The sequence below is a fragment of the Dermochelys coriacea genome, chromosome 28 (assembly GCF_009764565.3).
Source record: "Dermochelys coriacea isolate rDerCor1 chromosome 28, rDerCor1.pri.v4, whole genome shotgun sequence".
NCBI classification, from domain to species: Eukaryota; Metazoa; Chordata; order Testudines; family Dermochelyidae; genus Dermochelys; species Dermochelys coriacea.
This window is the reverse complement of record NC_050095.1, coordinates 5,303,118-5,319,230: the sequence shown is the minus strand read 5'-3', so window position 1 is coordinate 5,319,230 and position 16,113 is coordinate 5,303,118. Positions and strand designations below refer to the sequence as shown.

Sequence of the window (16,113 nt, the reverse complement as noted above, 5' to 3'; positions counted from 1 at the left end):
ATCCAGGCTTGCGACCAGCACTGTGGCTAACGGTGAGAGAGTTACACAACCGGCATCTGCAATATGCCCAAACGCTGAGAGCCCCTCACCACAGCACACACCAATCCACACTGCACAACACAACCCATGCTCAGCGGCACAACTTGCACACCCACAATAACTCCAAACATGCGTAGCCCCTCACCCCAGCGAGCACCGGTCATTCACCTCCTTCCCAAACCAACACCAATTTCCCAGCCCAACCCCTCCTACACACAAATCAACCCCACACAACACAACCGGCACTCACAACAACCCCAAACACCGCTCTGAAGCCTAAAATGCCTGTTGAATCAGGCTGAAGTGACAGCGACAGCTAACAAGGTCAATGAGAGCTTGTGGCCTGCGTTGTGCAGGAGGTCGGACGAGATGATCATAATGGTCCCTTCTGACCTTAGTATCTATGAATCTATGAATCTCCAGGTTCAGTCATCACTGGGATTTGCCATCTCTCGCCGTCCAATTTTTCAGTTCTCAGCCATTTTCAGCTTCTTTATGGTGACTTTCAGCTGCTCATTACCAGTTCCTCCCCTGATATAGCCGAGGATTACCTTTGCCTTTCACACTGGTGTCTTATAATCCATCCTCTGAGTGACTAATACACCCGGGTCTTTCTCCTCTGTCATCCCCAGCAGATGAGTCTCCAGTTTATAGATCCGGAATTATCGTGACTGATTCTGGAGCCTCCTCCACATGCTTGGGGATCTTCATAATCCCGTCCACTGCATCTGACTCACTGCGATCCCTAATTCCTCAAAAGGTGCTTTCTTGACATCCCATGCCCTTAGCTGCTGCATTCAGTGAAAGCCCCTGTTCCCTCCAGTTCCTTACTGCGCCAAACCCACTGGCCCATCCTCACCGGTCCCAGCGTCCTGGTGATTCTCTCATTGCCACGGAGCCCCTCTATGGCAGTATAAAGCAGTCCCAGGGTGTTTCCCCCCTCTGGCTGGGACATAGTGATGCTGTCTCTGAGTTTTAGGAACCCCCTTTCGTGATGAGTGTCTGGCTGTGTGTGTTCTCAGCAGAGCACAGATATTTAAATCTCACATTAGCTGTGCATCCTGTGGCTTGGATTACCTGGGGGGCTGGTCCCAGAATGTTACTGTTTAGAAATAACCCGGGGTTAAAACAATAGAACTTTCCCGGTTACAAATGCCCCGTGAATTCACCCAATCTCACTTGTTTTCTTTCCCTTTGGTTGCCGATTTCCAAAGCGGATATGATCTCCCAGCTGAGAAAAGGGGAAGAACCCTGGGTCCCGGAGCTCCAGGGCTCCAAGGAAAGACAGAGTCTGCGTGGCATCTGCACGGGTGAATTCATTAAACCCACCCTCTGAGCTCAGGATTGCCTCCTGCAGGTCTCGTAGCCTCGGGGCAGATATCGCTCATGGCTTCCTCCCTGTCCTGTCCGATGCCTGGCTGCAGCTCCCTCCCTGGTCTCCCTTCCCCCTGAGTGTTCGAGGGGGTGTGAGGGCAGAATTGATCCCTGCCTCTCTCCCTTAGGGGGAGGAGTGTCAGGGATTCAGCTCCTAATTCTTTCAATCTCCACAGCACTTCCTTCGGTTTGTTGCCCCCGAGCCTTTCCCCTTTCGGCTGGGCCCAGGGAATGACTGATTGCTGGATTCTTTCTCTCTGTCCCAGCAGGTGATTCGATGGTGGGTGAGAACGCGGAGCAGAACCCTCAGGAGGAAGACGCTGAGCAAGTGGAAGCACATGGAGGATTATCACGGACATCCACAGGGAATGTGTCCAGACGTCGTGAACAGGGAAAAGCTTGTGAGAGTCAGCACAAGCCAGAGCAGCAACAGGGAAACCAGACGGGGGAGAAAGTGGATAAGTCCACTAATTGTCAGAGAATTCACAAGAACCTCAAAGCACTCACAGCCCAGCAGTGAATCCCCACGGCAAAGAGAAAAAACCCATGCACCGAGCGTGGGAAAAACTTCAGTTACCACTCAGACCTTCTTATACACGAGAGAATCCACACGGGGGAGAGACCCTATGAGTGCTGTGAGTATGGGAAAACCTTCAATCGCAGCTCAGCGCTTAGCAGACATCAGCGACTCCACATGGGGCAGAGACCTTACAAATGCTCCGAGTGTGGGAAAAGCTTCCACCGGAGCTCAGCCCTTGTTACACACCAGAGGATCCACACGGGAGAGACCCCCTATAAATGCTGTGACTGTGGGAAAAGCTTCAGTCAGTTCAAACCTTATCAGGCATCAGAGGGTCCACACGGGAGAGACCCCCTTTGAATGCGCCGAGTGTGGGAAAAGCTTCACGGTGAGCTCATACCTTATGCGACACCAGGGCACCCACACCGGCGAGAACCCTTATAAATGCGCCGACTGTGGGAGAAGCTTCAAACAGAACTCCAACCTTGTGGCACATCAGAGAATTCACACGGGAGAGAGACCCTGTATGTGCTCTGAGTGCGGGAAACACTTCGCTCAGAGCTCAGCCCTCATTAAACACCAGCGGATCCCCAAGGGAGACTAACCATATAAAGGCCTGGAAAAATGCTTTGCCTCCCGCAGAGTGGCCTTGAAAGGATGTTTGCACCATTCGCTCACTGTGGTCTCGCAGGTGAGTTGCTTGCTTTTACAGCTTGCCCTTCGGTAAATCCCATGATCCTTTCTATCAAATCTTCTGGTCCATTAGTCGTGGGAGTGTGTCCCCCTCCTACCAGGAATGTCCATCCGCCCCCGGTGAGGGAGACAGAGCTGATCTCAACTAGCCACACTGAGGTGAAATCTTTCTCGGCCTCAAGTCCACGGGCATCATTTTATACTGTTTCTCCTCCAACCCACCCCACACCTGCAAGCTGATTGGGGTGAGTCAGAGAGATTTGCTCTTTCGCCATCATCGTCTGGCCCCCGCCCACCCCTCGCTCCAGCAGCAGCAGCTTCTGCCTGAGCTACACAGAGTTCGTCCTCCTTACATTGTCCTGGGGGGCTGAAAGGGGCCATTTCAATTGTTGGAAACAAAGTCATTTTCTTTTAAAAATTACTAACAAACATTTGGTTTAGAGAAATGAGAGAGGGGAAGCGAACTCTACTAATTGATTATCTTACCGCAGCTCAAGGTACTGGCTTCCACGTTATTTCTGTTACAATCTCTTTTGTATGCCTCTCCGTGGAGAGTTTTTAACCCTATTAGAGTAGGCTCACCTTTACAGGGGTACTTTTCTCCAGGTACGTTGAGACCAAGGTATATTGTTTCTCAAAATTATGGGGATTCCGTTCTCTGGTATATCCTTAGACAACTAAGAATGTTTATAAATGGGCAAAATAATTTGCTTTAAGGGCAGGTGTACCCTGTAGATTATTAACGAATAACCAGCCCGTTTATAATTGGGCAAAGTGACAAATCGTAACTAAACCCTATGAAAATGAAGAAAATATTCAGATCTGTTCATTAGAAGACGCCATTTAAGGACCTGTTTTCAAACAGACCAATTATGAATATCAAGAATTTTAAATCCCGCTATTTCTCTGTTTATCAATGTTTAGCCCTTTTCTCATCTCCAGTAAGTCATGGTCTGACCATTTGAGAAACTGTTTGTATTTTAAGTGACAACACCACTTTCAAATTCCAATAAAATCAAAACACAAGTTCAAATCTAAACCCCTGGCGTTGTCCCAGCCCTGGTCTACACAACAAACTTATGTCAGTGTAAGTGCATTGCTCAGGGGTGTGGAAAATCCACACCCCTGAGCAATGTAGTTATACTGACCTAACTCCCAGTGTAGACAGCGCTTTTCAGGGAAGTGGCGTACCAACGCCCGTGGGAGACGCTCTCCTCTTAGTATAGCTAGTGTCTTCACAAAGTGCTACAGCAAAACAACTGCAAGGGTAGACAAGCGCTTAGTTAACGTTCTCTTACCGATCCACGTTGAAGTTTTGGGGAGGTTTTCCTTGGGTTAGATTCTTCTTGAGTCTTCTCTGTTTTGCTTAGTGGTCTGTGGCAGCTTGCTTGCAGAGCTGGATGGGGTGTGCTTGCTATCCAAGCAGGATTCTTTTATACCCTTCTTCTGATTTTCATGAAATGATGGGAAACTTCCCCCCCTCCTTCAGGCGTGTTGAGATTCAAAGTTGGTTGTGTTCACTCTTTCGTTGACTTTACACCTTGGCTTAGGTCAGAGGATCCCAAACCTATTTTCCTGCAACGTCCCCCCTCATCTCTCCATGGGAGGCACATAACCCCCACAACTGCTGCCCCCAGCCGGGGCACAAAATGACTCATTGAGTGGGGCGGGCAGCTCACCCTGAGGTGGCTCAAAGACCCAGCTGGCTCCATTCCCTACAGGAGCTACTTACATAAACAATGGGTTTCAGAGGAGCAGCCGTGTTAGTCTGTATCCACAAAAAGAATAGGACAAATTTGTTAGTCTCTAAGGTGCCACAAGTACTCCTGTTCTTTATATAAACAGTGAGATCAGGCATGAACGTTTGCATTTAGGTACAAAATATTTGCAAAAATACATTTCAAAAGACGTTTATTCCATCTTAAGCATTTGACAAACAGCAAAACCTTTAATTGGAAATGTGATGTAGAAGGCACCAGTATCTTCTATAAAACATTTCCCACCGTACACGTTCTCCAAGTTTAAAGAATGATGACTTCAGTGGGTTTACGAAATAAATTAATTTCAATAAGGATATTTCTCAAGTTCTGTGTGCAGGGTTAAGCTGAGGTTTTTTCCTTTGCAAAGAAGAAGGCTAAAAGATGCAGTTTATGACTTCATTTATTGTTCTTATAACACCTTGTTGCAACTGGGTCTCTTCCTGAAAACATGAATGTTTTACCTGCTTCGAGTTACCATTTGTTCGCAATAGCAATTCAACGTCTATTAAAAATACCATGCAGAGCACAAATTTCAATTTCAAATGCATCTTTTAAACATAGCACAAAGAAAACAGTGTAAAGTTAAAGCAAGCTGACATTTAAAGGGCAGCTTTCTAAGTCATCCTTATGACCAAGGAGGGGTTATTTGCTTGTTCTCAGGAGATAAAGTAGGAAGTGTTGGGCAATCCCTTATGCGTTTCAGGCAGGACCAAGCCACTCACAGGAACACAAGGAGACTGGAGTCTGGTCGCGTTTATTGTAGCAGAAGCGTAGCTGAACAATACTCGATTCCCGTCCCCACATCCCGAGGAGTGAGCACCGAGATTCTTTTGCGTTTCCCCTTTATTGTCATCATCTGCCCTCCCCATCCCCAGGTGGGCAGTTCTGGTCTTGGTCTCAGCCCAATAATTGCCCTCTAATTTCCCTGCTAAATTCCCCACCCCTGTTTATGTCTCCCCTTGCTCTGGGATGATTTAGTTGGTGTAGGTCCTGCTCTGAGCAGGGGGTTGGACTAGATACCTCCCGAGGTCTCTTCCAACCCTGATCTTCTATGACTCAATGACCATTATTGCCATCTAAGGGGTGTCTCTGTCAGTGAACACCTGCAAGCTTGTGGCTTGGGGGTTTTCCGTGTGCATCATCCGCCGACAGCTTACCAGACAGACTTAATGTCAGGTAGAGCCAGCCCCCCTCCCCGAAACCCCTTGGTATTCCTTTGGGCGTGTCTATGCTTCCCTGCAGTTTGGATTCCAGGGGTGTTGTGGTGGTTCTGGGGGGACTCAGAACTGAGTCACCTAATTACCCCCTGAGAGGGAGTCTTTCTCATGGCAGGTCTCCAACAGCTTGTGAGCCTCTCAGGCACTGGCCTCTGGGCTACGCCACCCCTAACTTTGCTTTACAGGTTAACAATAGCTGCACCGCGGCCCCCGAGTACCTTTGAATCATTCTCCTGCGGTATCCAGCTCCTGACCTAAGTTTCCTCTAAGCTGCGTGGCTGTGCAGCTGGCAGCCACAGGGGCCTGGAGAGGAGAGAGGTAAGGGGGTGGGCGGGGAGGCGAGTGAATTGGGGAGTACAGGGCTGCCGCAGGGAGAGGCACCCAGTTCCAGCCCCAGCCCCTGGGGCTGCTGCAGCGATAGAGGGCTGGGGGAGTCCTCTCTACCTGCTGCAGCCCCAGAGCAGCCTGCACCCCAAACCCCTCATCCCTGGGCCCACCCCCAAGCCCGCATCCCCAGCCAGAGCCCTCATCCCCCCCTGTGCCCGAACAGCCTGCCCCAACCCTGAACCCCCTCCTGCACCCAGGCCCACCCCAGAGCCCTCACCCCCCTGCACCCCAACCATCTGCCCCAGCCCTGAGCCCCCTCCCACACGCTGAACCCCTGCCACACATCCCCTCCATACTGGTGCACATAACAAAATTCACTCCACACATGGCCATAACAAATTAGAGGGAACATTGCTCCTGACACTGGCTACTCACAGAAATTCTAGATCATCGGCACCCAAAGGTACAGTCTACTCCAGTTTTACCTTAACCCACCTCTCCAGTGCACCAGACAGCACTCGTGAGCACCTATTAAAAAAAAACAAAACAAAAGAAGGTTTATTAAATGAAGAACAAAGTTTTCAGGAGAAGCATGCCCGATCCCGGTGGAAGCAGGGCTATAAATTGCAAGCTGTGACATCACTGCGTGGCCTCTTTCCTGCTCCGATTCTCCGGACTGCGGACTTACAACTAAAAGGGGTGTTTTGAACAATGGACTAAGGACCGGCCAATCTTTGGGCAGTTACCAGAGAGACTTTTGCAAACCAGCCATCTATTCCCTCACTGCACCAAACCTGATCTAAGGGCTTTGCAATCATTTGTGTGCATATGTTCTGTTAACCAATTATAACTCTCTTCTTTACTGGTATTAATGAATCTTGTTCGTTGATCAAGGATTGGCTGGCAGCGTGGTATCTGGGTAAGGTCCGAGATACATATTGACCTGGGGGTAAGTGTCTGATCCTTTGGGATTAGTAAGAACCTCACATGTGGTGCCCTGGGTTTTCAGTAACCTCTCACTATATTACAGCTGTTGGTGTGGACGGGAGCCAAGGGCTGGAATGCCTAAAGGGGACTAAGTTTAGCTTCTGGTCAACCAGTGTGGTACAGCAGAAGCTCTTTTGTTACCCAGTTGTCCCATCCCACATGTATGGGGGGCTGGTTATTTTTGCTGGGGATCCCCTGCCCCGTACAGCGGGGTGGCAGAAACTGAGCCCTAAAGGGGGACCCTGCTGAATCCCCACCCAAGGAGGCACGTGGGATTGTAAACTGGCCAGGTGTGGCCAGGAGACCTTTTCACTGCTCAGATCCAGTCGGGCTCCTCCCGTGTCCCCAGAGACAGATTAAGATTTATTGGGGCACTGAGCACACCAGGGGGCCCCGCTTCCTGCTCCTCCCAGAGCCAGGCTGTGGTAAGAGCTGCCTAGGGAGCCAGGGCTGCTGTGGGGAGCCCTGGACCTATAGGCATAATTTCACTGCTATATTTGGGGGGGGAAGGGGCAGCATGGTGGGGCCATGCATGCACACGCCCAGACGTGCCGGCTGAAGCCAGTTCTCACTGGCTCTCTCTCCCTGCCTGGAGTGGTACCTGGGCTGCCCGTGCTGGGGGGAGGATGGGCCAGGTTCACGGGGGGGGGAACCCCAGCCCTCCAGTCACCGCTTTGCCTGAGAGACAAGCCCCGACCCTGGTCGAGCTGGCCTGCAGCCACCTGGCAAAGGGCTGCGCGCCCACCTGAGCGAGTGGGGAGCAGGGCTGGTGTCCTGCCAGCACCCGGCTTGGGTGGCAGTGGCAGGCATGTTGGTGAACGAGCGGGTCCCACCCCAGAGGGACGACTGGGTCCCCCTAGAGTGTCCCTGCTGAGCCGACCTACCTCAGGGTGCTCGCAGATAGCAGCGGGGAGGAGGTCCAGTGGCACCCATAACCCTGTGTGCCCCCCACTTGTCACAGAGGATGACAAAGGTGAGAGGTAGCAAACCCTGATGCATGGTTAATGCCCTGCTATAATTTTGAAATCTCCCTTGTAAATGTGATGCAAATAAAGGGAGGTACTTTTGAAAGTTTTAAAATCTTATTATTGTAACAAGGTATACAAACAAGAATAGCTTACTTTCCATGTCCATATTTTTTCAGAAAGAAGCATCTAAACGTAGTTATTGATACAGAGTTATTGACACCTTTTTTCCTTTACTGAAATTTACATTACAACTAAACTTCTCTATTACTCATTTATATACTCACTCCGTTATTTCAAGAAAACCACAATACGCCTCTTCACAAAATAATATACAATATACATTTTTGGTAAACATCTGAACTGCGCACACTTCGGGCAGTCTATACTCTTTCCTCGTCTCCGGTAGGTTTTCTTCATTAGTTCCTTCTGGAAGCCAGGGCACCCATGCCCACATCTTACAAGAGTCAACCTGGACCTTTGAGAAGTACTAGCTGAGCAAATGAAATCACAGAACTAATCATGCGAAATACAATTTAAATTCATTCATAAAATGTATAAAGTCATATTCCTTGAACATACCATCATTAGTCAAGATAGGACTATCAGCAGCAGTGGAAATATTTACTAATATGATCATGTGACCCTGGACTCCAAATTGGGCCAGTAACTTTCCATGCACCTGCGCTGGGCTTGGCTATAAATTGCAAGCTGTGACATCACTGCGTGGCCTCTTTCCTGCTCCAATTCTCCAGACTGTGGATTTACAAGTAAAAGGGGTGTTTTTCACAATGGACTGACGACCGTCCAATCTTTTTGCAGTTACCAGAGAGACTTTTGCAAACCAGCCATCTATTCCCTCACTGCCCCAAACCTGATCTAAGGGCTTTGCGATCATTTGTGTGCATATGTTCTGTTAACCATTTATAACTCATCCCCGGGCCCACCAATCAACGCTACCAAGAGACACCTCCTCATCAATTATTTGGAGTGGATCACATCCACCCTGACTAAATTGGCCTTGTCAACACTGGTTCTCCACTTGTAAGGTAACACCCTTCTCTTCATGTGCCAATATATATTTATGCCTGTATCTTGTTAATGTTAATGCAGTTCACTCCATGCATCTGAAGAAGTGGGGTTTTTACCCACGAAAGTTTATACCCAAATAAATCTGTTAGTCTTAAAGGTGCCACCAGACTCCTCATTGTTTTTGTGGATAGAGACTAACACAGCTAACCCTCTGATGCTATAATGAGATAACTGGCTCTGTGGACATGGGGAAAGCGGTGGACATGATACATCTTGACTTTAGCAAAGCTTTTGATATGGTTTCCCACAGTGTTCTTGCCAGCAAGTTAAAAAAGTATGGATTGGATGAATGGACGATAAGGTGGATAGAAAGCTGGCTAGATCATCAGGCTTAACGGGTAGTGATCAACGGCTCCATGGCTAGTTGGCAGCCGGTATCGAGCAGAGTGCCCCAAGGGTCGGTCCTGGGGCTGGTTTTGTTCAAATCTTTATTAATGATCTGGAGGATGGTGTGGATTGCACCCTCAGCAAGTTTGCAGAGGACACTAAACTGGGAGGAGAGGTAGATACGCTGGAGGGTAGGGATAGGATACAGAGGGCCCTAGACAAATTCGAGGATTGGGCCAAAAGAAATCTGATGAGGTTCAACAAGGAGAAGTGCAGAGTCCTGCACTTAGGACGGAAGAATCCCAGGCACCGCTACAGACTAGGGAGCGAATGGCTCGGCAGCAGTTCTGCAGAAAAGGACCCAGGGGTTACAGTGGACAAGAAGCTGGATATGAGTCAACAGTATCCCCTTGTTGCCAAGAAGGCCAATGGCATTTTGGGCTGTATAAGTAGGAGCATTGCCAGCAGATCGAGGGACGTGATCGTTCCCCTCTATTTGACATTGGTGAGGCCTCATCTGGAGTACTGTGTCCAGTTTTGGGCCCCACACTACAAGAAAGATGTGGAAAAATTGGAGAGAGTCCAGCGGAGGGCAACAAAAATGATTAGGGGACTGGAACACATGACTTATGAGTACTTGTGGCACTTTAGAGACTAACAAATTTATTAGAGCATAAGCTTTCGTGAGCTACAGCTCACTTCATCGGATGCATCCAATGAAGTGAGCTGTAGCTCACGAAAGCTTATGCTCTAATAAATTTGTTAGTCTCTAAGGTGCCACAAGTCCTCCTTTTCTTTTTGCGAATACAGACTAACACGGCTGCTATTCTGAAACATGACTTATGAGGAGAGGCTGAGGGAACTGGGATTGTTTAGTCTGTGGAAAAGAAGAATGAGGGGGGATTTGATAGCTGCTTTCAACTACCTGAAAGGGGGTTCCAAAGAGGATGGATCTAGACTGTTCTCAGTGGTAGTGGATGACGGAACGAGGAGTAATGGTCTCCAGTTGCAGTGGGGGAGGTTTAGGTTGGATATTAGGAAACACTTTTTCACTAGGAGGGTGGTGAAGCGCTGGAATGGGTTACCTAGCGAGGTGGTGGAATCTCCATCCTGAGAGGTTTTTAAGGTCAGGCTTGATGTAGTTGGGGTTGGTCCTGCTTTGAGCAGGGGGTTGCACTAGATACCTCCTGAGGTCCCTTCCAACCCTGATCTTCTATGATTCTATGAAAATGCCAAGGTCAGGGCAGGCTGCAAAAGGGGAGATATACTCCCAAAACTGGTGGTTAACACTGAAGTTAGACTCACCAACCAGTCACAAACTGTGCTCCTGTTCCCCCCCCCCCGACTGGTTATCAAGAAGCAGGAAAAAAAAAAAATCACACAGCCCCCTTTATTGCCTTCCAGTTCTCTGGCTCCCAATCAGCACCGAGGTCCCGTACAGTGAGAAGTTATTTAAAAACTCTGCTGGCACATACAAGATGTTCTTCGGACCCCAAAGGGCCACCACATTGCCAGGTGAGGGTGAGGTTGGATCTTACTAAAGGATGGGCTGGTCCTTTGGGTATCTGAAGCCGAACGTTTATCTTAAAGAAAAAAGAAAGAAGAAGGAGGGAGTAGTGAAAGGGTAAAGCGCTCACAGACACACACCTTGGCACGGGCGGGTTTCCAGGCTTGGCAGTCCCCCTGGCGCGCACCCACAGCTGCGATGGGTCTGTCAGTCCGTCCTGGCGCTGGCAGAGAAGTTGCTCCAGAGACAGGAATCAGCTGGACAGCGGGCGGCTATGGGAGCGGGGCCGGGGGAGAGGCCGGGACTGCCCCCCATTCTGGGCGAGGGACAGATGCCGTGACACCCCCCCCAAATCCAGGGAGAGGGGAGGTGCCGTGATCCCCCCCCCAGTCCGGGTGTGGGGGAGATACAGTGACCCCCCCGTCCAGGTATAGGGGAGATGCAGTGACCCCCCCGTCCGGGTATAGGGGAGATGCCGTGACCCCCCAGTCTGGGTAGAGGGGAGACGCTGTGAGCCCCCCATTCCGAGTATAGGTGAGATTCAGTCACGCCCCCCAGTCCGCGTATAGGGGAGATGCCGGGACCCCCCCGTCCGAGTATAGGGGAGATGCTGTGACCCCCCCAGTCCGAGTATAGGGGAGATGCCGGGACCCCCCCGTCCGAGTATAGGGGAGATGCTGTGACCCCCCCAGTCCGAGTATAGGGGAGATTCAGTCATGCCCCCCAGTCCGGGTATAGGGGAGCTGCAGTGACCCCCCCAGTCCAGGTATAGGGGAGATGCAGTGACCCCCCCGTCCGGGTATAGGGGAGATGCCGTGACCCCCCAGTCTGGGTAGAGGGGAGACGCTGTGACCCCCCAGTCTGGGTAGAGGGGAGACGCTGTGACCCCCCCATTCCGAGTATAGGGGAGATTCAGTCATGCCCCCCAGTCCGCGTATAGGGCAGATGCCGGGACCCCCCCAGTCCGCGTATAGGGCAGATGCCGGGACCCCCCCAGTCCGAGTATAGGGGAGATTCAGTCATGCCCCCCAGTCCGGGTATAGGGGAGCTGCAGTGACCCCCCCAGTCCAGGTATAGGGGAGATGCCGGGACCCCCCCAGTCCGGGTATAGGGGAGCTGCAGTGACCCCCCCAGTCCGGGTATAGGGGAGATGCCGGGACCCCCCCAGTCCGGGTATAGGGGAGATGCAGTGACCCCCCCGTCCGGGTATAGGGGAGATGCCGTGACCCCCCAGTCTGGGTAGAGGGGAGACGCTGTGACCCCCCAGTCTGGGTAGAGGGGAGACGCTGTGACCCCCCCATTCCGAGTATAGGGGAGATTCAGTCATGCCCCCCAGTCCGCGTATAGGGCAGATGCCGGGACCCCCCCAGTCCGCGTATAGGGCAGATGCCGGGACCCCCCCAGTCCGCGTATAGGGGAGATTCAGTCATGCCCCCCAGTCCGGGTATAGGGGAGCTGCAGTGACCCCCCCAGTCCAGGTATAGGGGAGATGCCGGGACCCCCCCAGTCCGGGTATAGGGGAGCTGCAGTGACCCCCCCAGTCCGGGTATAGGGGAGATGCCGGGACCCCCCCAGTCCGGGTATAGGGGAGATGCCGGGACCCCCCAGTCTGGGTAGAGGGGAGACGCTGTGACCCCCCCATTCCGAGTATAGGGGAGATTCAGTCATGCCCCCCAGTCCGCGTATAGGGCAGATGCCGGGACCCCCCCAGTCCGCGTATAGGGCAGATGCCGGGACCCCCCCAGTCCGAGTATAGGGGAGATTCAGTCATGCCCCCCAGTCCGGGTATAGGGGAGCTGCAGTGACCCCCCCAGTCCAGGTATAGGGGAGATGCCGGGACCCCCCAGTCTGGGTATAGGGGAGCTGCAGTGACCCCCCAGTCCGGGTATAGGGGAGATGCCGGGACCCCCCAGTCCGGGTATAGGGGAGATGCAGTGACCCCCCCGTCCGGGTATAGGGGAGATGCCGTGACCCCCCAGTCTGGGTAGAGGGGAGACGCTGTGACCCCCCAGTCTGGGTAGAGGGGAGACGCTGTGACCCCCCCATTCCGAGTATAGGGGAGATTCAGTCATGCCCCCCAGTCCGCGTATAGGGCAGATGCCGGGACCCCCCCAGTCCGAGTATAGGGGAGATTCAGTCATGCCCCCCAGTCCGGGTATAGGGGAGCTGCAGTGACCCCCCCCAGTCCAGGTATAGGGGAGATGCCGGGACCCCCCCAGTCCGGGTATAGGGGAGCTGCAGTGACCCCCCAGTCCGGGTATAGGGGAGATGCCGGGACCCCCCCAGTCCGGGTATAGGGGAGATGCAGTGACCCCCCCGTCCGGGTATAGGGGAGATGCCGTGACCCCCCAGTCTGGGTAGAGGGGAGACGCTGTGACCCCCCCATTCCGAGTATAGGGGAGATTCAGTCATGCCCCCAGTCCGCGTATAGGGCAGATGCCGGGACCCCCCCAGTCCGAGTATAGGGGAGATTCAGTCATGCCCCCCAGTCCGGGTATAGGGGAGCTGCAGTGACCCCCCCAGTCCAGGTATAGGGGAGATGCCGGGACCCCCCCAGTCCGGGTATAGGGGAGCTGCAGTGACCCCCCCCAGTCCGGGTATAGGGGAGATGCCGGGACCCCCCCAGTCCGGGTATAGGGGAGCTGCAGTGACCCCCCCAGTCCGGGTATAGGGGAGATGCCGGGACCCCCCCCAGGCGGGGCGTAGGGGAGACGCTGTGACCCCCCCAGTCCGAGTATAGGGGAGATTCAGTCATGCCCCCCAGTCCGCGTATAGGGCAGATGCCGGGACCCCCCCAGTCCGAGTATAGGGGAGATTCAGTCATGCCCCCCAGTCCGGGTATAGGGGAGCTGCAGTGACCCCCCCAGTCCAGGTATAGGGGAGATGCCGGGACCCCCCCAGTCCGGGTATAGGGGAGCTGCAGTGACCCCCCCAGTCCGGGTATAGGGGAGATGCCGGGACCCCCCCCAGGCGGGGCGTAGGGGAGACGCTGTGACCCCCCCAGTCCGAGTATAGGGGAGATTCAGTCATGCCCCCCAGTCCGGGTATAGGGGAGCTGCAGTGACCCCCCAGTCCGGGTATAGGGGAGATGCCGGGACCCCCCCAGTCCGGGTATAGGGGAGATGCAGTGACCCCCCCGTCCGGGTATAGGGGAGATGCCGTGACCCCCCAGTCTGGGTAGAGGGGAGACGCTGTGACCCCCCCATTCCGAGTATAGGGGAGATTCAGTCATGCCCCCCAGTCCGCGTATAGGGCAGATGCCGGGACCCCCCCAGTCCGAGTATAGGGGAGATTCAGTCATGCCCCCCAGTCCGGGTATAGGGGAGCTGCAGTGACCCCCCCAGTCCAGGTATAGGGGAGATGCCGGGACCCCCCAGTCCGGGTATAGGGGAGCTGCAGTGACCCCCCCAGTCCGGGTATAGGGGAGATGCCGGGACCCCCCAGTCCGGGTATAGGGGAGCTGCAGTGACCCCCCCAGTCCGGGTATAGGGGAGATGCCGGGACCCCCCCCAGGCGGGGCGTAGGGGAGACGCTGTGACCCCCCCAGTCCGAGTATAGGGGAGATTCAGTCATGCCCCCCAGTCCGCGTATAGGGCAGATGCCGGGACCCCCCCAGTCCGAGTATAGGGGAGATTCAGTCATGCCCCCCAGTCCGGGTATAGGGGAGCTGCAGTGACCCCCCCAGTCCAGGTATAGGGGAGATGCCGGGACCCCCCCCAGTCCGGGTATAGGGGAGCTGCAGTGACCCCCCCAGTCCGGGTATAGGGGAGATGCCGGGACCCCCCCCAGTCCGGGTATAGGGGAGATGCCGGGACCCCCCCAGGCGGGGCGTAGGGGAGACGCTGTGACCCCCCCAGTCCGAGTATAGGGGAGATTCAGTCATGCCCCCCAGTCCGGGTATAGGGGAGCTGCAGTGACCCCCCCAGTCCAGGTATAGGGGAGATGCCGGGACCCCCCCAGTCCGGGTATAGGGGAGATGCCGGGACCCCCCCGTCCGGGTATAGGGGAGATGCCGTGACCCCCCAGTCTGGGTAGAGGGGAGACGCTGTGACCCCCCCATTCCGAGTATAGGGGAGATTCAGTCATGCCCCCCAGTCCGGGTATAGGGGAGCTGCAGTGACCCCCCCCAGTCCAGGTATAGGGGAGATGCCGGGACCCCCCCAGTCCGGGTATAGGGGAGCTGCAGTGACCCCCCCCAGTCCGGGTATAGGGGAGATGCCGGGACCCCCCCCCAGGCGGGGCGTAGGGGAGACGCTGTGACCCCCCCCCGGTGCGGGTGTGGGGGAGGTGCCGTGGCCATGCTGTGGGGCTGGGGCGCGGGGGGGGAATGGGGGGGGCTCCTGCCGCCGGGGGCGGGGCTGATCCCACAGGCCGCCGCGCTGCTCGCCCCGCCCAGCAGTGGGGGGAGTGACAGGGAGGGAGCCCCGCCCCCACCGCTGCGCGCGCCGCCGCCCCGCCCCCCCCCCGCCCCCACCGCTGCGCGCGCCGCCGCCCCGCCCCTCCCCCCCCCCCGACAGCGCGGCCCGCGGCGGGAAACGGTTTTGTGATTCCATGAGGTGGGTGGCGCGCGGCGGGGCCGGGGGGAGGCGCCGCTGCCCCCCCTCCCCCTCCGTGCCCGCCTGGGGGGGACCCCTGGGCCTTGCCCCGCGGTGGGTGGGGGGCCCTGGGGTGTTATGGGGGCGCTGTGGGAGCGGGGGGGCCCTGGGGTGTTATGGGGGCTCTGTGGGGTGTTATGGGGGTGCTGTGGGAGCGGGGGGGTGCTGTGAGGATATAGCGGGCTCTGTGGGGTGTTATGGGGGCTCTGTGGGGTGTTATGGGGGTGCTGTGGGAGCGGAGGGGTGCTGTGAGGATATAGCGGGCTCTGTGGGGTGTTATGGGGGTGCTGTGGGAGCGGAGGGGTGCTGTGAGGATATAGCGGGCTCTGTGGGGTGTTATGGGGGTGCTGTGGGTGTGGGGGGGTGCTGTGAGGATATAGCAGGCTCTGGGGTGTTATGGGGTGCTGTGGGAGCGGGGGGGTGCTGTGAGGATATAGTGGGCTCTGTGGGGTGTTATGGGGGTGCTGTGGGTGTGGGGGGGTGCTGTGAGGATATAGTGGGCTCTGTGGGGTGTTATGGGGGTGCTGTGGGTGTGGGGGGGTGCTGTGAGGATATAGCAGGCTCTGGGGTGTTATGGGGGTGCTGTGAGGATATAGCAGGCTCTGTGGGGTGTTATGGGGGTGCTGTGGGAGCGGAGGGGTGCTGTGAGGATATAGCAGGCTCTGTGGGGTGTTATGGGGGTGCTGTGGGTGTGGGGGGGTGCTGTGAGG

At 54.9% G+C, this 16,113-nt stretch overlaps 3 protein-coding genes across 54 annotated transcripts in view; 2 read left to right on the top strand and 1 right to left on the bottom strand.

The window, feature by feature from the left end:
• LOC119849376 (zinc finger protein 420-like) overlaps positions 1-16,113 on the bottom strand; it is a 3,142,523-nt gene that overhangs the window by 493,174 nt on the left and 2,633,236 nt on the right. The gene's annotated exons all lie outside the window — the stretch shown is intronic.
• Positions 1-16,113, top strand: part of LOC119849403 (zinc finger protein 501-like) — a 1,099,011-nt gene that overhangs the window by 604,753 nt on the left and 478,145 nt on the right. The window lies entirely within an intron of this gene.
• Positions 512-3,665, top strand: LOC119849256 (zinc finger protein 418-like). 3 transcript variants are annotated; one of them, XM_043503893.1, is made up of 3 exons: positions 512-799; positions 1,683-2,015; positions 2,100-3,665. In XM_043503893.1, exons 2-3 carry the CDS (start codon positions 1,752-1,754, stop codon positions 2,535-2,537), a joined length of 702 nt encoding a protein of 233 aa, XP_043359828.1. In that variant the 5' UTR covers positions 512-799; positions 1,683-1,751; the 3' UTR covers positions 2,538-3,665. The 3 variants fall into 3 exon arrangements, with proteins under 3 accessions (XP_043359828.1, XP_043359827.1, XP_043359826.1); XM_043503892.1 differs by lacking the exon at positions 512-799 and adding an exon at positions 1,161-1,349; XM_043503891.1 differs by lacking the exon at positions 512-799 and having other exon boundaries at positions 1,161-2,015.

What these genes read in the sequence shown, in the direction of transcription:
- LOC119849256 (XM_043503893.1), top strand. Translation starts at nt 1,752, where the DNA reads ATGGAGGATTATCACGGACATCCACAGGGAATGTGTCCAGACGTCGTG. An exon ending in AGACCTTCTTATACACGAGA is followed by an intron (nt 2,016 to 2,099) that starts GAATCCACACGG and finishes GCAGACATCAGC; the next exon opens with GACTCCACATGGGGCAGAGA.